General features: G+C 31.0%; 3 protein-coding genes across 10 annotated transcripts; 2 read left to right on the top strand and 1 right to left on the bottom strand.

Annotated features, from left to right (window-relative positions):
- Nucleotides 1-69: 69 nt before the first annotated feature.
- Nucleotides 70-8,225, bottom strand: LOC124424514 (serine/threonine-protein kinase Pak). Of its 5 annotated transcripts, none has more exons than XM_046963681.1 (10): nucleotides 7,062-8,225; nucleotides 6,052-6,247; nucleotides 5,744-5,755; nucleotides 5,103-5,271; nucleotides 4,882-5,008; nucleotides 4,690-4,798; nucleotides 4,320-4,606; nucleotides 3,731-4,226; nucleotides 3,431-3,649; nucleotides 70-3,344 (listed from the first exon to the last, which is right to left on the bottom strand). In XM_046963681.1, exons 1-10 carry the CDS (start codon nucleotides 7,115-7,117, stop codon nucleotides 3,261-3,263), a joined length of 1,755 nt encoding a protein of 584 aa, XP_046819637.1. In that variant the 5' UTR covers nucleotides 7,118-8,225; the 3' UTR covers nucleotides 70-3,260. The 5 variants fall into 5 exon arrangements, with proteins under 5 accessions (XP_046819637.1, XP_046819636.1, XP_046819634.1 ...); XM_046963680.1 differs by having other exon boundaries at nucleotides 4,690-4,807; nucleotides 7,062-8,224; XM_046963678.1 differs by having other exon boundaries at nucleotides 4,882-5,032; nucleotides 7,062-8,224.
- Nucleotides 8,226-9,135: 910 nt separating this feature from the next.
- On the top strand, nucleotides 9,136-11,901 carry LOC124424251 (ras-related GTP-binding protein A). The gene is made up of 7 exons (XM_046963029.1): nucleotides 9,136-9,387; nucleotides 9,487-9,771; nucleotides 9,880-9,979; nucleotides 10,052-10,436; nucleotides 10,546-10,761; nucleotides 10,842-10,957; nucleotides 11,044-11,901. The coding sequence occupies exons 2-7, from the start codon at nucleotides 9,760-9,762 to the stop codon at nucleotides 11,133-11,135; spliced, it is 921 nt and encodes a 306-aa protein (XP_046818985.1). The 5' UTR covers nucleotides 9,136-9,387; nucleotides 9,487-9,759; the 3' UTR covers nucleotides 11,136-11,901.
- A 98-nt stretch (nucleotides 11,902-11,999) lies between these two features.
- On the top strand, nucleotides 12,000-14,707 carry LOC124424252 (beta carbonic anhydrase 1). 4 transcript variants are annotated; one of them, XM_046963030.1, is made up of 5 exons: nucleotides 12,000-12,237; nucleotides 12,953-13,037; nucleotides 13,399-13,586; nucleotides 13,679-13,870; nucleotides 13,943-14,707. In XM_046963030.1, the coding sequence occupies exons 1-5, from the start codon at nucleotides 12,145-12,147 to the stop codon at nucleotides 14,150-14,152; spliced, it is 768 nt and encodes a 255-aa protein (XP_046818986.1). In that variant the 5' UTR covers nucleotides 12,000-12,144; the 3' UTR covers nucleotides 14,153-14,707. The 4 variants fall into 4 exon arrangements, 2 of the variants coding, with proteins under 2 accessions (XP_046818986.1, XP_046818987.1); XM_046963031.1 differs by having other exon boundaries at nucleotides 13,444-13,586; XR_006942277.1 differs by lacking the exons at nucleotides 13,679-13,870; nucleotides 13,943-14,707 and having other exon boundaries at nucleotides 12,953-13,149; nucleotides 13,444-13,585.
- The last annotated feature ends 9,153 nt before the right edge of the window (nucleotides 14,708-23,860 follow it).

Raw genomic sequence — 23,860 nt, forward strand, 5'->3', positions numbered from 1 at the left:
CTTTGTTCTTCTATAGAGACATGATATTAAGGAAGGGTATATTAAGGGAAGATTGTAATAAAATAATAATTGTTTGTTACAAAATGTTTCCTTATATTGTAACATTTCAAAACAAACTAAAAGGTGTTACAGTACAATATATACGTAAAATTCTAGGCGTTATTTTTTTTTTACAATAATTATTTATCTGCCGTTTCAATCAATTTCTGGATTCTTTATCGTTTAGATATATATTTTCCTGAGAAATCATTCATTACTAAAAATCTTTAAAAGCAATTATATATATATATTAGCTGTCGTTTTTTTTTTTTTTTTTTTTTAAATAAAATAGTTTTGATAAAAACTGGAAACCATGTACTTTGACCAATTTTTTTCAGTAAAATATTATCTTTGTTACTAGGCCTGGTTCTTTCATTTAGAGATCTCAAAGCATTTTCAAAAACATCATAAGCACGCAATCATGCATATACACACTTAACCTGATTTTAGTAGGAACCTATTTTATACTTACAAAATGACAATAATACGTTTCTTATGTAAATACTTAAATGCACATGGAACGTTAATCGAGATGCAAGTATAGAAAATAATACTTGTCTATGCATTTTATAATCTCTACTCTCAAAATCTATCAGTTTAGTTATCTAATCTTGCCGCATCAAAAAAATAATGATTATTTTATTTTAATAGAATACTTATATTTTTATTACAGTAAGGCATGTTTTGGTACAAGCTTTGTACTTTTGTTTATGTGAACAGATTCATTAACAAGATGATCATTTGCGAACAATTATGCATCTAAATACATTTTGTATTTTGAAATTTGGACATGGTCAAGTATATTTTATATATTTAATGCATCTCGATTTATCATTAAAAAATAAATCTTAATAGTAAATACCTATGAACTGAGAGAAGAAATAACTTTTATAACTGTCATAATAATAATATGATCAGACAAAATGGATGGTATATATATATATATATGTGTTATATATATACATATACATACATATATATCTATATATATATAATCCCTCTGAAGATATTTGTGAAAATGCAAGACCTCGCTCGTTATTCCTGATCGAGCTAATTTATTTGGATCCTAATTTATAAATTCGTTTACATGATGATTAATACTAAATGTGCAGTTATTTCCTTTTTATGTTGCTTAACACATCATTTACTTTCAATTAATTTAGAGTAATTACTGAAAGAAAATTAATACATGCGATGCTTATTCTTGTGAAATACTGACACACAAAAATAATACATTATATTATAGTCCCTGATTTTTTAAAGATAGTTTTTTTATCCAATTTTAGCATGACTCCAAATTTGTCGTAAGCACGACATAAATCGAGCCATTTTGTCTGTCAATTGTTAATTAGATTTTACTAATTGTTATTAAAAAACAAATCAGGCTTTTTATTGACAGTTCTATGGAAGAATAAAACTGCTCAATATTAAATACATTATGTTTCTTTTTAAGTAAATAATTATATGTTTTTGCTTTTTTTCTTTTCATTTCTTTCATATGTAATATATCGGTGATTTCTTTTGTATCAATAATTACTGCATTCTCATGAAGTTATTTTAAGTGTCAAAAATCGCATATGACGCAACCCTATATATAATGAAATTATTAAAAATTACAGAAATTGCAAAATCTAAGTTCCTTAAACTAAATATAGATAATTTTAATTGTAATGACATGATACTTTGAAAATATAATACAATTAGGAAAGACATTTTAGTTGCTCTGTTTAATATGATATAACCATTTGGAAACCTTGTATATAACCGTTGACATGATTCTACATGTTGGTTTCTGATGGTTCATCAAAATAAATGATACATTTTAATGGTTCAAGATTATAAGGAATCTAGCATGTATATCTCATGCTTCTAAACATGACAACAGGCACTTTATAGTGTCACAAAATGCTCCTACATTTGAACCTTGTTTTAAAATTTCATCGATCATCCGTTCATTTGTTTTAAGACACGTTAATGATAGTTAGATTTGACCTGTAATGAAGAACACACGTGACCGGACAAAGTTTGTCCATATTAGGATGTTCTTATTAACTAATGTTTTAGTAAGAAGGCCTTATGTATCTTAACGTGTCTTAGCAATGCAAATGAGAAAAAGTACTTACTTTTGTTTATCTTAATATTACAAAACTAATCTTGATTTGCAAAAATGAAATACTCTAACTGCACAAAGCACAAATATAACTCAATTAGCGATACTATATATATATACATTTATATCTATATCTATATATATATATATATATATATATATATATATATATATATATATATATATAGATGTAGAAATAGATATATATGTATTAACACAATGCGATGATTGTGATATTAAAGATAAAAGAAAATAGTTAAGGCATTTTTAGTTTAATAAAACATAGTTCTGCGTAATAACATCTGATTATAAGAACGTGACTTTTGAGAACGTTTAAAACAAGTTAGGCTATCGCTTATATATATATCTATGTCATATTGACAGACAAAAAGATTGAAAACATATTGCTCTGCTCCTCATAACTTCATTCGAAAAATATAAGTCTGACATGAAGACCAATTTACTTTTCTCCTACAATTTTTTTTGTCAAACCATAATAATGTATTAGAATAAGTCTTATGTACTTGTTCACATTTGTTTATGGTATTATCTAATAAGGATCCTTGCTATAAATAATGTGTGTTTGTAGCTAACTCTGATCTTCAACTTTAGAGTCAATAATACTATTTTTACATCTTTAGAAAATAACTGACAGACACTTATCTATCCTTGATGATGAATGTTGATAAAAAAAGCTTTTCAGGCAATATTTACGTCAACTTACATTCTTTCATTTTTCAACATCTGCTTAATTTGACGTTAAAAATTTTTAGCAATCAATACACATCATCGAGGCAAACAAGGTCTCTGCCGTCAGATCGTTCACAGTTTCTCTGATTTAACTTTTTCTCCTCACAACATGCGAGAGTCGAGCAATTTAAAAACTTTGAAACCATTTCTCGATACTCTTCACGTATCGGATAAGTTCTATCTATTTATGATCTATATATATATATAATATATTTATATATATATATATATTTATATATGTTTATTTATTACATATATATTATTGAATTATTGTGCCGTTTCCGTTTTGGGAGGGTGGTTCGTTATTCTTTCACATAGTCATATTTATGATCACTTTTGACCATAGTCTTTCACTACTCTTTCAATGACCTTTAGCAGCCTCTTTTGCTGCCATAATTAAAGGTGTTAAGGAGGCCAGTGGCCTTGCTAACTTCAAAAAAGGATGCTGTAAAGCAATGTCAAATGTGTCTAATGGTACAATAATAACATTATTAAACATAACAACTATCTTTTATTAACTCGATTTATTACCTTTAATAATTCTGAAGCTGCAGATCGTTTTTCAACTTCAACTTCTAAACATTGGTCTAAGAAATCTTGGAAGATACCAGATAATTTATCCTTTTCTTTAATTTCTGGTTTTCCATTTGTTGCAATTAAATACAATGCTCTTAGTGGATTTTCATTTAAATATGGTGGTTCTCCTTCTATCATTTCAATAGCCATTATTCCCAATGACCATATATCTACCTGTTTTTCAATAATTTTTATTTAATACCTTAATAATTAATATCAATCGATTATTATATATAATAATTAATATCTATTTACCTTTGGACCATATTGCTTTCTTGTAACTACTTCAGGTGCCATCCAATATGGAGTTCCAACCATTGTAGTTCTTTTACTTTGTTCTGGAGAAATTTGTGCACAAAACCCAAAATCAGTTAACTTTACACCCCCATCTAGACCAAGTAGGATGTTGTCAGACTTAATATCCCTATGTATAACCTGATTACAATGAAGGAACTCCAATGCTTGTAAGACTTCTCTGCATACAGCAGCTATTTGGCCCTCATCCATACAAGTTTCAGTCACAACGTCAGTTAAACTACCACCAGGTAAATATTCCATCACTACCCATAATTCTTCTCCTACTAAATAACTATCCAAATAATTTACAACATTCGGATGTTTATTCTCCCGCATAACTAAAATTTCATTTATTATCAATTCTTTTTTCGGCTGTTGTGAAAGATTCATTTGTTTTATCGCAACTTCCATTCCTGTTGATGTTTCAATTGCTGTGTACACTGTACCTGAAGCACTGATGGTAAACATATATTTATTTTGTTGTTCTTTTTTTTCTCAGATATTATACAGTAGACAAAATATTATAAAATTTATATTTGTGACTTACCCTTGTCCTATTTTTTCCATTTTTGTATATTTTCTATTTGGATCTCCCACACTTACAATTGTCCTAAGCTTTTCTAGTATTTCATCATCCGACATTTTCTTTTTTCTTGCTTTATCACTTTGTGCTGGTCGTGTTTGATCAGTCGTAGTTGATGTCGGTGTTGCTTGATTTTTATTTCTATCTAACTGTGATTGATGTTGTTGTTGTTGTGGTGTTCCATTCCTTTGAGGTGACCCTAGTGTAGTTGCCAGTGGTGGAGGTGGTTCTTCTTCTATAGGCTTTGTATACTGGATATTTAAATTTAATATTTTATAAGATCAATCTTAAAATTATCTCTTATTTTCATCATTGTACATATTAAAAAACTTACTATTGACTTTGTACGTTCTGGTCTAGCAGAAATAGGCGGAGGTGGTGGTTCATCTTCTTGTTCAGAACTAGTTGCACAAGCATCAGTTGGTGTACTACTGGGGCTACTGCTACTTACTCTGTAATGTTATTGTTTCTCAGCAAATATTTAACTAATAGTTTTTTCATAATGTAAAGATTGTAAAAGGCTCACCTGCTCAATGAATGTTGAGAGTGAGAACTTCCTGAAGCCTGAGACATTGCCTGACCACGAATAGTACCTACACCTGTACCAACAGTAACACCCATACTTCGCGGACTACTTGCTCTTTCTATTGGAGCTGGGTGTGCAGTTTGAATGATATCTGTATTATTAATATAACAAGTACAAAAGTTTTTTCCTTATAAAAAAGAAAATTTATATTATAAACTTACCTACAACTCCAACCATCTTAGTTGTAGTCATGTACTTAGAACCTTTTGTTTCTTTACTGCTACTATCATACCAGTTTAAAACATCCAAGACTGCTTGTGGGTTTTTCTTTTGTTCTTGTTTACTAATATTACTGGACATGAGAAGTCTTGCCCAAGCTTCTGGCATTCCCTATGGATGATAATATTATATTTTAAACCAGTAGAAGTCATAGTCATATTATAATAAGGGAAAGTCAAATGTAACAGGTAGACAATGCTGGCTAGACAGATCCTACTTGCTAAAGAATTTGAAAAAATTATAGGGAAGAGATGAATTATTAAGAATAGATATTTTAGGATAAAACATGCAAATGTAAGGTTTGTATGTTTCGTTTAATATATTCAATAAATTTTTAATACAATTTAACGTTCACCAAGATTCATTCTGCAGGAAAGCAATAATGTCAGATGCCATGTTGCCTAAAGCCTATATTAATCTACAAAAGCATTTATGCTTATGAAGTCTATAACATATCTTACAGTTTGAATTGAACGAAAGAATTAGTTTTTCTCAACAGCAACGAAAACAAACTTTTAAACAAGATGTATGTACAAGATAAAATACAGGCAAAGTAAGTCTGTGGTCATTTGAATTTACTTACTTTCAGTGGCAGCTTGAAAGAAATAGTGTCTAGTTAGTTTTTCATGTGAGAAAATAATATGTATAAGAAGCTGAGACAAATTACCAAATTACCGTTCCACAATGTCCATACGTATGTGAAAAAATGTTTGAAATTTAATTTCTGTAGATACGGAATATCCATATGAATATTTTTAATTCCATATTGTTTATCATTTATTTATTATATATTATATTATTTGGATATTCCGTATCATGGTACAACAGCAAAGCAGGAAGCGAGTGCATTTTAAACGACGTTAAAAAGTAAGTAACAATAATGAAACATACCGTAAATTCACCGGTAACAGCATCAAATCCAACATGTACTGTATGTTCAAAATTTGTTGGATAACTGATATTTGGTTTATCTTTATTTTCTTTCACCTTCATTTTGCCTTTCAATGTCTTTTTCTTACGTTCATCTGAATCTGGTTCTTTAGGTAGTGGGCGCATATCCACTGGTAAATTTGGTGCAGATTCACCTCTACAACATATTCATTATTTAGTTTTAATACCTTTTTATTTGATTTAATAAATAAGCTATTAATGTAAAACTTTATAGAAAGAATGTATATGTGTTATTTTATTAAAAGATGTAACAGATATAATAGAAATAAAAATCAATAAATATACTATATTTGGTTAGATTAAGATTATTTGAATCGTTGTTTTTACAAATATAAAAATATTCTCAAACTGATAAAAAAATTGTTTACATATTGTAAGTTCATTGAAGATAAAATTTGTGTACATTTTTTAAATGTGATAAATGTATCACTCAAATAACACACTCAGATTTTAAAACTTGGCCCCCTACATTAGAATGTCAACGTATCTGAACTGAGAGATTTTATTTTTAGCAACTACTAAATTAGTGGTAGTTCTTCTATTTTTGGAAGACTCAGACTTGTATATATTATAAAGAAAACAATAAAATTATTAACTATCATAAAATTGTTGATTATAATTGTGGTGATAGTTGATTATCAGCTTACCAACATACAACAGCAATACTTTTTATCATTTCTTTGTTCATATGTAGAAACATATAATTAAGAACTTTGTAAAATACATAAGAGAATACTATATATGTGTGTTATAAGATAGCAATATTAAAATGTCAAACCCATAATCCTTATTTACAATTTGTTATAGTTATTAAATTCCTTTTTATTAATTATGAGCTTAAAGTTAAGCGTAGCAATAGCTAATCAATATCCAGTAAAAAAGATCAGATGATACAAAGTAATATGATGTTTGGCAATGAAAGTATGTACAAATATGACAAGCACATGTACCTATTAGATGTCAGTCGTACAGGAGGTGCAGGAGGTTTATCTTCTTCGTCTGACATATTGCACCTGCTTCTTTCTCTTTGTTGCCAGTCTATTTTTCGTGGCTGCGTTTCTGATATTCTATTATAGAAATGAAATTATTCACAACGATGCTTTTCAAAGTTCAATCAACAGTCTTATTTCTTGGAGTTTTACAAATTAAAGAGTTTAATCACAGTATACTAGAAATCTTGCTGGCAATAACACTGGTTCTAAGACTCATTTAACACTACTATCATATTACAAAAATGATTTTTTCCTTGATGAAGTGAGGACCTTTTTTCAGTGAATCTTCGCTCGATTAAATTACGTATCGTAGATGAGAGGGAAGATATTAGATAAACCGGTAGAAGACATGGATCGGAACGAATAGCAAGATGCCTCCCCTCCCACCTCGTGGGTGTCACTCTTAAAAGGTTGCTCCAAAATGGGAAAGAAGGGAGAAAATCCGTTTCTCTTGGTATCGTTAAGAACGAACGGCGTCCTCGAACAGGTCAATGTCGCGACGATGGGGTATACTTGAAGACGGGGGACAGCCGGGCGCCTCGGAAGCGTGATTCACGCACGGGTGCAGGCAAAGCACCCCGCCGTATCCACGAATCTTTCTCCTTCTACTTGCTTTCTACTCTCTTCTTTCTCAGAGTCGCGTCGCGGCTATCTTTCTCGCCCCCACCCAATACACAGGAGCAGCCGCCACAGTCGCGGTTCTACTCTCTTCTCCTTTTCTATCTGCCACCACCGCCGTACTTGGCCGCACTCGCTAAGGAATGAATACGATATATACCGTATATATATGGCGCCGCTTCAGCCACACGTCCGTGATGTGCCACGCTTGGACACGGCGGAGGTGGAATCACGCGGCGCTTCGTTCCTTTATCGATGCTACTTCATTTCGCGCTCATAATCGCAGCCCGACGACGATCGGTTTTTCTATTTATTTTCCCTACTTCTTCCTACGGGTCTTTTCGAGACCGATAAGAAGCTCGAATCACCGCCGTGGCGGCTCTCTACACTGCACAAGCGCCGCCACACTAGAATATCCTGCTATTTCTTTTTTATCTCTTTCCTATTCTCTCTATCCTTTCTCTCCTTTCTACCTTTACTTTTTTTTTATCATTTTTTTCCTCTCTCTAGTGCAGTGATACCTTCTATCTTTATCGTCTCTCTCTTTTCATCTTTTCTCGCTTTCACTCTTCCTATCCCCTTTTTCCTTTCCCGCTACACTCCATCTTTCAATGCTAGTACCTCTTTTCGCAATACATACATGATTATTGCCATTAATGGTTATGTATGTGTACAGATTGCTATATAGCACATATTTCTTTGTACACTTTCGAATCGCATGTATGCGCGTCGTCACATGCGTATAATTCGATGTCTTAACGTTAAATTCAAATATAATCATTTTTTCATGAATCTTGTATAATTCGTTTACTTTTACATTATGATAGAACATTAAAATGATATTGTCGCCATTTTGGAATGACAGTACGTAATAAAGTAAATGTACTTTATTTCATTTATACTCGAAACAAATAATGATTGTAATAATAGAAGGAAATCACGAAGTAGTACACGAATTATTATTATTATTATTATTATTTCTCTTATGTAAATTTCATTTTTATTATCTGATTAATCGGGTGATGTATTATCGTTAGATTCTTTTCACATTTTATAATAAATACGTTTTTTATTGATAATTATTTATCTAATCAATTAAATTTATATCATGTTTTTTATTATGAAAATTTTTTCTGATATGTTATTTTCTATCAATTTTTGCAATAGTTTCGAATATTTATAATGATATTCTAAAATTATGAATATAAAAAACGCGGTTTTTGAACGGGCCACTATAATGAGATCATTTATTGGTTAGTAAATAAAAACAATTAACCAATCAGCAAATTCCAGGTCAAACGTGGTGCGATACTGATTGGTTAAGGAGAAACATAATGTGAACTTTATGCAATGTCTTTCGAGTATAACAGAAAGTGGTGAACAATAACTTCATTTTATTTGATTTAATATCATTCTGACTTGTTATATATATTTTAACGAATGTTTTTAATTTCTTATATCTCGTATATATGACAGTTAACATACATTTGAAGTTTAATACATAAGAGATTTTATTCAACGTTAGTCTATATTTCAATTATCATTTAAGAATAAAATAAATTTAATTTAAAATATTACAGATTTTATAATGATTTGTACAAGATAAAAGTTTCTTTTGTTATTGCTGTTTATTTATGATTAATACGCAAAAGTTATCTCTATATAGGTAATGATAACGACTTCACCAGAATAATATATGTAATACTCATTGTTAGTAGATGTAATTTTTTCTGTGTATTTGTGTATAGCAATATCGAATTTTCAGTGTATTGTGATTCATTATCTTATAAAAGGAATATTATTATTTGTGGTTATTGCTACTTCTATTGAGGAGGGCGTATCAGTTCTACAATTCTTTGAATCATTTTTAAATAAAATCGTATAACCTCAAATGAGATTTGACATATGCTTGTTATTATGGAAATTATTTAGTTAGTTGATTATTCTACATTTAATCGATTAATTAATAAGATTTCATCATAGACAAGTTATTATCATAAATAGTGTTACTTAAAGGAATTTAATCTAGAGATCCAAGATGAAGAAAAAGGTACAATGACTTTACATTACAAAGTATTAGTATAGCTAATAATATAAGACTATTATCCATTTTCTTTAGTCTACATATATAATATATACATATATGTATATTCTTTAGGTTTTGTTGATGGGTAAAAGTGGTTCAGGAAAGACGAGTATGCGTAGTATTATTTTTGCCAATTATATAGCACGTGATACTCGTCGCTTAGGTGCAACAAGTAAGCATTTAAAATGTATTATTATGATTTGTTATTGATTTTATATTATTAATTTGGTTATATTCATAATAGTTGATGTAGAACACAGTCATGTTCGTTTCCTTGGAAATTTGGTATTAAATCTTTGGGATTGTGGAGGTCAAGAAGCTTTCATGGAAAATTATTTTGCATCTCAGCGTGATAATATATTCAGAAATGTAGAGGTGTTAATTTATGTCTTCGATGTGGAATCAAGAGAATTAGACAAAGATATGCATTATTATCAGAATTGTTTAGAAGCAATATTGCAAAATAGTCCTGATGCAAAGATCTTTTGTCTTGTCCACAAAATGGACTTAGTTCAAGAGGATCAACGTGATTTGATACTTCGAGAGAGGGAGGAAGATCTCAAAAGACTGAGCTTACCGCTTGGATGCACTTGTTTTAGAACTAGTATATGGGATGAAACTTTATATAGGTATGAACTCAGATTAAAATAAATTTCACATATAACTTATTATCTGTATATATTTCTTATTATTTAATATGTTATTGCTTCTATTTATTATGAATCATTGATTTTACAGAGCATGGTCTTCTATTGTTTATATGTTGATACCTAATGTAGAAGAATTGGAACAAAGTTTAAATCAATTTGCAAAAATAATTGATGCAGACGAAGTACTGTTATTTGAAAGAGCAACATTTCTTTTAATCAGTCATTGTGAAAGACAGCTTCACAGGGACGTACATCGTTTTGAAAAAGTTTCCAATATTATAAAACAATTTAAATTGAGTTGCAGGTAAAAGGAATATAATATTTAATAAAATCTATTATACATTCAATAAATGATGTATATAATTCTTTTTTTTTTTTTTGCAGTAAGTTAGCAGCACAATTTCAAAGCATGGAGGTAAGAAATAGTAATTTTGCTGCTTTCATAGATGTATTTACATCAAACACATATGTGACAGTTATTATGTCAGATCCAGCTATTCGTAAGTATTTGTCATTTTGATAATTATATTATATGAAAGCTATTGTTTTATATAATTAATTAATTTCAAATAATTTTCTATTTAAGCATCGGCAGCAACATTAATTAATATTCGTAATGCACGTAAACATTTTGAAAAATTAGAACGTGCTAGTCAAAGTTCAGTATTAAGTAGATAGAAGTCAGCTCGACCCAGGCGCATTGTCACCCGGGTCCAAACTGTTAATGACTGTTGAATTTAAGAGTCTGAAGGAATGACCAATATTCGGCAATCTATTTGCTGAAAATAATTCATCGAATAATTATAATATCCAGCTTTTATTATGAGCATACATGACAGGAATATGAATAACTATACAGGGAATTTTTCTTAATTTTTTCCTCACAATTAATTGCTATGTTTGATGATGCTGTAAGATTCTATATCATCTCATAATAATTGTGGATCCATGTAAACCTGTAACAAGTAATCCAGTATCAACAGCCATAAAAAAATATTTTGTTTGAATTATTTATGATGAATATATCATTGATTTTGAATCCTGAATTATTTCATTTTTTAGATTGAACAGTATTCTTGTAGTTCGATGTTATAGGAATATCTGACATTGAATTTATATAGCGGTTCTTATGATCTTCTCAAAAATATATATATATATATATATATTTTCTTATACTGTATATTTAGTTTATTAAAATAACGTACAATCAAGATATGAAGTTTATCAAGTTATAGGAGTAAATGAATGATTACAATACATTCTCAACAATATGATATTAATATTTATACATGCCTGTATGTTTTATCTTAAATGTGTTAAATCAAATATTAAATTTGAATTGCGCTGCCTCGCACATAAATGAAGTAATTATTAATCTATGATTGATATTATGGATTAACGGCTGTAATTGTTTTTAAATATAAATAAAGTAAGTATAGTCTAATAACTTTGCATTTATATGTGAATAGATTATGTATTTTCTAATTATGCGAATAAATATAAAATATAGGCTTTATTTTATTAATACTGTCAATACTTTCGAAAAATAGTCGATCAATAATTGAGAGATAAGATTGATAAACGTTTCAAACTTCACGCCATTAAATCGACAAATGGCGGACTTGTGTATTGTCATCGTTCTAAACGTAAGCAAGACAGTTAGTCTTTTCCAACGTAATTCGTAATAATGGATAGAATAATTAAAGGTATAATGAAATATAGACAATGTCATAGAGAAGGAATGGTGAAACAATTTCAAAAAGTCAAAGATCATCCCGAGGTACGTTATTTATGATATATTTAATATTCTTTTCTAATGATAATTTATTACTTGATTACATGTGCTTTCCTCTAACCTGTTTATTATTTATAAGTTAATTATGAAAAGTAATAATTGCATGTGATATACATATTGAATAATTCAAATAATCAGTAAAAATAAATAATAATGTGTTATTATTAAAAAACAATTGACAATTCGTTACAATTAAATGAATTACATTAACAATAATTACTGTGTCCCTGAACTGTTTTTAACTTGTGAACTATTGATAAATTTTTTTTTTTGTGTAGTAACGAAAGATGTTTCATATGTTTCTTAAATGCCCTTTGACATATTTATTATATATGGTAGCCTTTACGATTTTCTACTTTATCGACTGATTATTTTATTGATTAGAAAGTAAATTAGGAAATTTTGTTATCTACTTAATATTTTTTTAACGTAAAATTTTTATTTTTTTTTTTTTTGACGTAGATTCGCGCTAACTTTAATATTATTGATTTATTTAAAATCGAGAGGATTTTTTTTTTTTATGTAGATTATATTACGTACGAAAGAAGATAAGAAAATAAATAATGATACAAATTTTACGATAGGAACCGCGTTATTGATAATTACTTAGGAACAACGATACGATCGATAATTCTATTTGAACACGAATATTCGACTTTATTTATTTTATAATTGACATTTGTCGTTCCTCTTATCATAGCCAAAAGCAGTATTCTTTACCTGCATGGATTCCCGGATGATACCAACTAGATTTACGGAAACTAATGTTGGAGATATGTTTGTCGGTACGAGACTTCATTATGACACTATCACACATAATGTCTGCTATTTGACTATTTCTATATGAAGAATCTGGAATTTCTAATGCATTGTGGTGTATCGAAGATTGTCTATAAGGTGACGTTCATCAAATGAATATTAATTGAACAAATGCAATTTGAGGAATATATAGTATTATAAATTACATGATGTTATGCACTGTAATTTCATTGATTAATATAAGAAAATTTTGTCTTTAGTCTTGTTTGAGAATGGCACCTTTAAAGTATCAAAATACATTTGTTGCTAAAAAATGAAAATGTCGACCATTTGCGATGTCAATTTTGATTTTTTAAGGAATTATTTTTCTTTCTTTTTTTTTTTTAGTGAGAAATGCAGGAAATCTGATTCCACATTCTCAACATTTCGCAGATGAACTCACTATGTGCGAGCCAGCTGCTTTGGAACTTGGTTGTGTTGTCAATGACATAAAACATATTATAGTTTGTGGGCATAGTGATTGTAAAGCTATGAATTTATTGTATGCATTAAAGGATGAAGAATTTGCCTCTCAGGTAGAATTTCTTTTTATATCATGTCAAACATATACATATATGTGCATTATCAGACTATTGTCATAGAAAAAGAAATAATATTTGAATTTCAGATGAATCGAAGGATATCACCATTAAGAGCATGGTTATGCGCACATGCCAGTAGCAGTTTAGCTAAATTTCAACAGCTTGAAATCACTGGATTTCGCGAGCCTATTCTATTTCAAGCAGAAACGCCATTACGGAAATTTGTTGTTTACATTGATCCTGAAAATAAGTTTGCCATAGAAGACAAATTGTCTCAAGTAAGTGACAATAGATAGATACTTATTCATTAAATATGAATTTAATTTAATATTTAATTGTTTTGTAAATAGATCAATACATTGCAACAGCTTCAAAATATAGCCTCTTATGGTTTTCTAAAGAAAAGATTAGAGAGGCACGAATTACACATTCATGCGTTATGGTTTGATATTTATACAGGCGACATTTATTATTTTAGTAGAGCTAACAAAAGATTCGTTGAAATAAATGAGTTGACAGAGACACCTTTGCTCAAAGAAATCAAGAAATATTATTCTTAGGTGTTTTGATCTTGAGTTGGAGCTCAAAATCTCATGCTTAGCGATTTAATCGTGTAAAGATTCGTGAATTATTTTTTTTTCACGAGAGGTCGCTTTGTGATTGCATTTTTCAGTCCTTGTTAAATTTGATCCTTCAATTGTATGCGACGTACCTGAAAATAATGTTATATTTTTTATTTCCTTTTATATATATTACACAACTTTTATTGATTTTATATAAGCATAATATTTCGAATAACAAATAGGAAACAATCATATTGAATAATTTGTAAAATAATATATTTTCTTCATCATTGTATTATATACATATAATTGTATTATATATATATAATTCACAGTGCTGTTATAAGGATATATGTGATAGTAATTTGATGCTAAGAAAAATGAAACTGCACAAAGTTAAACGTACCTAAAAAAAAGGAAGATTATTTTTGGAAAATGTAATTTTAATAAGACGTTTGTTACCAAATAACTCAGAGAATGTATATCTATGCACATTATTTTCTTATGTACTGTACTTCTTAATTTAATGCAATATATATATATATATATATATTTCTTTTTCTCATTTTACAACTTTTTCGATCTCTTCTATTACCTTCTATTTCAATCTATTGTACCAAATTTTAACGGAATATTTTTTTGGAATAGCACGATTGGCAGATAAAATTTATTCAAAATTATTTTATCATTATTACAATTTTTCCATAAAAATAATTGATTTATTCAATCTGATATCGATCGATTCAATTGGGAACGGTCTTCAAGCAAATTGAAACGAAGAAATAAAAAGCAGAGGACGCATCCATCGAACGATGAACGAACAGCTTTGCGTTCGAAGGAATTAGAGCATGCCATTCCCGAAAGAGAAAGCAAAACAATGAAGGAAGGTGCCCTGAGTCAGCCAGGACGGCGAAAACACATCGGGATCGCATTAATTTATGCATCTTTGATATCAACAAAATTTAATTTACTATTGATGAGAAATAAAATCGGAAATGCAATAGATTTCTCGGATCGCCGTAAATAACATTTGAAGTATATAGGATTTAATTTAAAATAGGATTTAAAAAGAAATAATATAGTGGTTTAAAAGTGCTTGTTATTTACTATATTTTAGGATTAAGTATCCTATTATATATACAGGCAACCCCTCTATAACACAGTTAATTCGTACCATATTATGAGGAAATAATATTCGTCGTGGATGCGTTGAATGCAAGTTAATAATAATAATAATAATAAGAAGATGAAGAAGAAAGACAAAAAAGAAAGAAGAGGAACGTTTCGTGGCACGAGTAACTCGCGCTTTTCAGCTCGTTTCGCGGTAAAAGTGAAGAGGACTCGCTTCTCTCTGTCTAAGCGAATAGTTGGATAGTTGGGCCGGTTAGGCCGGTCTACGGAGTGTGACGGGCCTACGGGCCACGAGTATCGGGAAGGCGAAGAGGAGGATCACGGAGAATTTACTCTTCGATGCTCGTAACTCGAAGAAGGAGAGCTTCTGTGTCTTCCTTCCTCTTTCTCTTCTCCTCTCTCCTACCACATCTTATCCTCCTATCCTCTCTTACCCCGCGAACCGCGCTGGCATACTGCCCTGAATCCTTCTAGGGTATATATGTATGTATGTACCGTACGAAGCTTCGTTATTTCTACGGACACCCACGTAATTTAATCAAAAGACCGATCATACCAATTATATTATGTGATAATTATTAATAATATTATTTCGTAAATATTTTATAATAATTCATTAATCTTCTTATGTTATGTTTATGGTTTATATAATTTTTTATATAATCTTATATCTGTTATTTCAACGAATAATTAGAATTTAGGTTGTAAAGTGTATATAGATACACACTTTTAGATCATTTTTAGTAATTTTCTTCTATTATTTCATCAAGATTCACTTTTTTATTAAACAATGTAATTTAAATGATCGAATGTCTGTTTAAACAATATTTTGTAGTATTTATATGCTATATATGTGTGCATATATATATATATATATATATATATATATATATTTATATTCTATATATACTATATATATATTATATATTATTGTCTTGAAGAAAAAAGTTTCGGATTCATCTCAATCAATGGTAAGTCACCCCAAATTTATAAAGTCAAAAAGGTTCTTCGATTTATATCTTCAACCGTAACAAAATAGAAAAGTTTTTTTTGGTGTAAATAGTAGGTAGCAATACTATCGTAAAATTAGATTGGATTCGGTTGCAAAATTTTCGGTTAACCATAGATTGGTATACCTGCCAAAGAGACACAGGTTCTATTGAGAAAAGTTTCGAGAGCGCGAAGATTTTTACTGAGATCGAATTGGCGGAACACCAAATGGAACCACAGGAGGCAAAGACCACCCTTGGACAAAATAGGAAGTCGAAAAGCAGCGAGAACATTGGTCGGCTTTTCTCAACCGTTGGTCGACCGCAATTCTTTAAATTTTTACTTCCGTGTGACTCTTTTTCTCTTATTCTCTTTGTAAACTTCCTTTCAATCGCCCTTTTTACACCATAGATCTTTACTTTTGGGAGACAGGTTGAAGGATGCGAAAGTTTCAAAAAATGAAATTCTGCAAAGTGTCTTGTATTCTGTATGGACCAGTAATTTTTATACGACTAGAATGGACGTATGATTTCTCTTAAAAGAATTAGTCGAAATTGTAGAATACAATTCTTTTTTTAAATCAAAATCGTCGCTAATTGTAAATGTAATTGTACTCAAAAGATTTTTTAAATTAACTTTCTTAAATATCATACTTTCATGATTTCTATTTATTTTTTTTCAATAGAAATCATCCCTTTTCTCAGTCTTACTGAGATTCCTAATTCACCCTACATATGTATATACACATACGTATGTACATACATATATACGTATCTTCCTGAATTTCAACATACGTAACTAATACTTTATTCGGTATTATTTGTAGTGTTATTAATTACGGTTGGTGCTATACGTCCGCGCGTCATCATTAATTTTTGCCACGGTTCGCGGCCTTCTCCGCAACGAAACACAACGGAGCAACGCAATGTAGGAATATAAAGTTTCGGAAAAATACAGGAGCGTAACGAAGTGGTAATGCCACCGGTGGCTGCAGTATGTTATGCCTCGGCACACACCACTGGCCACGCTATCTTTTTCTTTGGCGAGCGCGGAATGGAATAATAAAAAAAAAAAGGAAGAAAAGAAAAAGAAAAAAAAGAGATCGCGCGAAATCGTGACATCGTTCCTATCGTTTGCGCGCTTTACCAAAGCAAAAATCAATCTTAATTTCTACCCCTTTGGTTTGATTCAATGAATTACCTCCCCCTCACTTCAAGTAAATTATATTTATGTAATGTAAATAAATATTTTAATTAATCTCGTAAATGTAAAATCAATTCGCTTCGAATAAAGAGAAGTTTTATTTCTTCCGTATGTTCTATCGTAAAACTTTTACGTATTTGTAGTGAGTTTCTTTTTAGCTATCAAAGCTTCTTCTAAAATGTAATGTATGAATAAATTTCTTTCGTAACTTTCTTAGGTTTTTATCGAGATCTTTATTATCGAAATTTTTTACTTTCGTCTGAAAATCAATTATGTAATAGGATATTGTTAAGATGAGCAATGAATTTATTATAAAATATTAATAAATTTATCGCTTAATATAATGCTGCTATTATTAAATTTTTCGAATTTAAAATTATTTACATATATAATATTAAAATCATAAAAATCATTTTATGAAAGGAATAATTCTATGACACAATTTACAATTAGGTATGTTTACTTTTTAAACAACAAAATTATGCAATGAATTGAAACAAACGTGTGTTTGAAAATTGCTAGTCAACGTGACAATTAGAATTACAGAAAAATGATGAAATTTGTCAGCAAAAATCTTACGTTTCATCGTGTCGTCAGTCGCGGTAAAAGTGAGCGTTAAGAAGGAAGAGAAAGATGAAGAGAAAAAAAAAGAGAAAAAAAAGAAAAACAAAAACAAAGAAAATAAAGAAAGAGAAAGAGAAAGAGAAAAAGAATGTATATTCTCGCGTAAGCTATTCTTGTCTCCGTCACTCTATCCTTTAATAGCGCCGCCGTGTGTGAATTAAAATTTAGGTCGAGGAAGTCACGAGTGCGGTGCGTTTGACACGATTTTCTCCGTTCGTCGGTCGAATGTCAAGGTGTAGGTCCCAAGTCAACGGGCCGCATGTACATATGTATTACGTGCGTATCCAGCAAGCTTTTTCGGACGTCCAAAATTCAAAGCACGACCGTTAGAATAACGTTTAACCGTAGAATCATGGTGTAGCCTGTTAAACAAAATTTTCGATTTCTCCCTCCTATCCCTCCTCCTCCTACCCCTCTTTCTTATGTTATTTTGATCAGTTTTATCGTATATATTCAAAATTATTTTTTTTTCATTTGCAGAGCTTACAAATTATTTATAGCGATCTAAAGTAAGTCAAATATTTATGGTGATCCAAAATATCTATTTTATAATTTATTTATTAGGCGTATAAGTGTCTAAATGTATAATAAAGATTTAATTTTATATAATTGTCTATGATTTATCTATTAGAAAAATATTTATCTATATATGCTAAGAACAGATTTATGTTTACATTGTTCATATCGTAAAGTTTTAAACGATCAAAGATAATCGAGACTGTATAGGTAGATTGTATAGAATTGTATAGAAAATAGAAATATTTTTGTCTAACTTGAAACTAAGATTTGAAACGTTTATTACTTTATTATGAGCCATTAAGTACTTCAATAATACGTTTTTAAGAGCCCGATAGATTCTTGTTCTGATAATGGCCCCTACCATCCGGTGATTTACATTTAGTTAGAATGGTCAGCGATAAATATGATTGTGTTGGCTGGGAATCAGTGATTGGGCAAGCTCGATTAACTCAGTGTGTCGAATGTTTTTCAATGATATCGTTTATTTTTGCACGGTGCTTGCAGAACGTAACGTCATCGATTGCAGTATAATTGTTAAATTATGTTGCAATGGTGCGCACAGGTGCAAGGAACTCTTGAAAGAACATTCGATCGATAAGATCGTCGATCAGCGGCCTTACCTTCGCTTTTTTTCATGTAAAAAAGTATATATACTATTACTACTATTCGTTTATATAGGTATATATACACACACACACACGTATATGTTGTTTGAAGAATTATTTGTGTGGTGATAAATATAATAAGTAACTCTTCGATTTCCACGTTCATGCGAAGTGGCGCAATCTGGATAAGCTGCATCGACTGTGTTATGTAAAGCGACGACAGAAGGAAAAAGAGCCTCTTTCTTTATCACAATCCTCCAGGCATTGTGATCTATCAAGAATAGAATCTAACTTCCTATGAATATACTATAATAAATATATAAGTATATATACTTTTCAAGAGTATACTATAGATAAACATATAATAAATATTCACTAGTTTTCATGGCATATATATTTTTATTAAGCATCATAACATCTGTTAACATTTCTTTTTTTCGTCCTTTTTCAAATGTATGTTAATCTTATAAATCGATAATGGATCTATTGTTAATCGAGGATACGTGTTTAATAGTACGCTAAGAAGACATTAAAAGAAAACAAGAAGATATAATACCACGGAGAAACTCGGTTCGAGTGGCAACCTGGGGTCCTCGTATCGCGTGTGTTAGATCGCGTACGATGGCGTACAAGTTCAAGAACAATGGCACTTTACGTTCTGTATGACTCAGGAGAGGAGGTAGATACGTAGGTAGGTTGCTAGGTAGGTAGATAGTTAGATAGTTAGGTAGGTAGGTAGGTAGGTAGGTAAAAATATAGGTGGGTATATACAATTTTACCAGTCGATGCTAACGAGTCATTGTAGTGGTACTACCAAGCAGTTGCGGGACTGTGATGGGCAATGGCGGCGGCGGCCGGCAGCTCTTGTGTGCCACTAACCCACAAACACACTTACCTATGTTATACTATGCTACTATATATGTACCTATGTGTTGTATAGCTGCTCGTGGATGTCTTCTTTATCATCATCATTGTCGTTGTCTCAACTCCTCGTATTTATACCGTCATTCCCTGTAGGAGAAGCTCGTCTATCTTCTCGTATGCGCGATCGATCACGAAGGATAGTCCCAGTATTCGTGAGAACCCTGCGATCCGATTCCAGCTTCTTCGAACTAACGGTTCGCATATCTCACGGGAGAAACATGTAGCTTATCTCTCGAGACAAATTGTCATTTGTTTCTTTTTATTTTATTTTATTTTTTTTATAAATATATATATATATATATATATATATATATATATATATATATATAAATTGACATGATAATAGAATAGATATAAAGAAACAAAATTATTTACTAGACATACTTGTCCTTATCCATCTACCTACTTATTATTACCTACTTATTGATAATTACTCGAAGGCAGATCAATGTCTTTATTTTATTTTCATGGGTTTCATGCGGGGTTCAAACCTCAAGGTCATTAATAGTCGTTCTAAATTGCATATTAAAACCACCGTGGAAATAATTCCAAGTTATTAAGGACAATTTCTATGAGGAAGAAATTGGCTCACAGCTTATAGCGGTCCGATTACTTTCGAACGCCTCAGTTACGCGGAAATGATTTTTATGTTATTGAATTACTCGATCGTAATTCCAAATGATTTTTCATGTTAAAGCAACTGCGCTATAAAAAATAACAAATGATAATAGATATTCGCCGTTTACTTATGAAATCAATTTTTCTATAATCTTATTTTATTTTACTTTGACAATATGTATTCATTATATATACGATGTATATAAGTGTCTTGCTTGCGCAAGCGTTTAAGTCTCCAGCGTTAAAGTTTCCGATAGAGATTGTATAGAGATTTGAATGAGAGTGATCTATAAAAATATGAATTTCACAAGGCAATTCTAATTAATTCTAATTTCGAGAGTTGATTTATAAAAGAAATTCAATGTTTGTACTTGGTAGATGTGATATAAACAAAACACAATGATCTAAAAAATATTAATTTTCGCAGTATATACCTATCATAATTAATACGTGTTACATACTACTTGATCGAACTGTTGAAGAATGTTATTTTTAAAGAAATTCAATTTTTAAACTCGGCGGGTGTAATAGTCCGTAATAGAAATGACACGAGAATATAACAATGTATTCAATTTTGTGCTCCGTTTCACATTAGCGCGTTATCATTTGTATATACGTGACGTAGGTATATGAACGGCGAAGCAAAGTCTGTTGGTAGTCGACCATAAGCTTGTTCATGAGTAGGTACGAAGTATATACGTGCGAATATATGTATGTGCACACTCACTCACTCACTCTATGCTCATACACATATACCGGGTAAAAATAAAACGTCTCCCCATAACTGCGCAGCCCCGATCCGCGTTTACTCTCCATCTCGATTGGCCTACTTGGTAAACAGGACAAAACTAGAAGAGTGACGGCGTTCCTGCTGCTCGATTAGAAGGAAGCGAAAGAAAAAGAAGAGTGGGAGCGAGAGAATGAATGCGAGAGGGAGGTGAAAGAATGAGAGAGAGAGAGAAAGAGAGGGATAGAGGAAGAGAGAGAAGAAGGAGACAAAGAGAGAAAGAAAGAAAGAAAGAAAGAAAGAAAGAAGGAGAGAGAGAGAAAACTCGTGGACTTTTTATTTTTAAGTGAGAATCCAAGACGAAACTAAGAAAACGAGCGTAAGAACCGAGACCAAGAAAAAGAAAGCAATCTTAAATCCACGAACGAATCATTGTCGTTGTCGCCGACGCCGTCTTCGTTGCCGTTATCGTTATCGTTGGACGATGTGCCACGACCCACTCTTAGTTTCCTATGTTAAACTGTCTTGAAAGGATTTCATCCCACGAGCGACGACGAAATTCCTTCTTGCTCTAATTGCTTCGTCAGACTGCGAAGAGTAAAAACTTGGCCGCGTTAATCGCTCGTTAGAGCATAGCGACTGTCGATTCTCCATCTATGCGTATTTTAATCGATGTTGATTATCGGTATGCCTAATGTCTAATTTCAACTTGAAACTTAATACTTATCTATCTATCTCGATGATGTCGAATTATAAATGTCGATATTGAAGTTTTATAAGAATAATAGAGATGAGATTTGTTCTGAATTTGATCGTATTTGTTTAAAATCCAAATTAGTAGGCCATCCTGGTTTCTCTCAAATCCATCAAGAAACAAATGGGCTACTTTTTCTATTGGCCCAGGGCTAATAACCTAACGAACCTATACCTAATTACATTTTACGAAATTGAGATGGCACAAGTATGCTCGAATATGTTCCGTTCTTCAGCCCTTCTCCTCTTTTTCTTTTTCTTCTTATTTTTTTCTGTCTTTTCTTCTTCTTTTTCTTTTTTTTTTTATTCCTTTCTTTGGCCATTTTGCCGCCTACCGAAATCCGGAACCACCGACGATATTTGGAGGCCGCCCTACCCCTCTTCCTTCTCAACCCCCCGCCGTCACACACTTTTCAGAATGTCCTCATTTTTTTGGGGTCTCGGACTCTCGACCGCCGCGTGACTTCCTCAACTCGACGAACGAAGATCCGTGTGTATAACCATGGTTATCTATATTGGTACTCTAACCGTTCGAGGAATTAAAATTACATCGGCGAGAACGTTAAAGATGTAACGTTGTTCAATTAGCACTCGAATACAGCATGGTCATTAATGACCGTTATGTAAAAGTATTTGCACACAAATGCTATTCTCTATGCAATGGGTCATCGTTTCGTGTAAGTATAAGCACGAAAGTTTTTAATTGTAAGAGTAACTTACTAATTCACGTAATGACGTATATTACATAACGTAGCCGGCAAAGATAAAATAAAATGTGAAGTTAATAGCTCGTTTCTATTAAGTATCTTACGTAGGTATGTATATTGTGTGGGGTATAGAAGTACATAACTACGATGGAACATCTGGTTATTCTTCGATAAAATTACAAATTAGAAGTATCTACGTAATTATTTTAGGATTAGCTATTCAAATATTCCTTCGAGTTAAAGATAAGCAAATAGGATGATTGAAATAATAAGACAAGGGATTAATTATTTCAGTATTATAAAATTCGCCTAAAAATGATATCCGTTGTTAGTTATTTAAATATTCTTATTACTTACAAATCATAATACATCTATTTCGACAATAGATACTAATTTAACTATCGATAAGCGATGATTTATATTACTTATGATATTATCTATGGAACATACTGAAATGATTTAAAAGAATCTTTAGAATTGCACGTTTATAAGTGAAATGTATTTAAGATGATTAAAATCAACGTCATTCAACATTACATTCGTAATTTTACGTAGTTATACAATTTATTTGTATGAGATTATTCTACAATGTTAACAAAAAAACAAGTCCACGAAATTCACTCTCGTGAGAGAGTGAAACGGCAACGATTATAAATAATTACAAAAGAAATTGTTAAAAAATGTAGTCTTGTGTCACGCGCATATTTATGTAACGCATGGTTTTCGTCGTCCTCGTCCTCATCATCTTTGTCGTCGTCATCATCATCGTCGTCGTCGTCGTCGTCGTCGTCGTTGTCGTCGTCGTCGTTCTCATTGTTGTTGCCGAGAACCACGCCACAGTTCTAACAAGGTAGAACTGTGTAACGGCAACGCGAGTAAATTTCCTCGTAAGTTCGTGGCAACA

This window comes from Vespa crabro, chromosome 5 (assembly GCF_910589235.1).
Source record: "Vespa crabro chromosome 5, iyVesCrab1.2, whole genome shotgun sequence".
NCBI classification, from domain to species: Eukaryota; Metazoa; Arthropoda; class Insecta; order Hymenoptera; family Vespidae; genus Vespa; species Vespa crabro.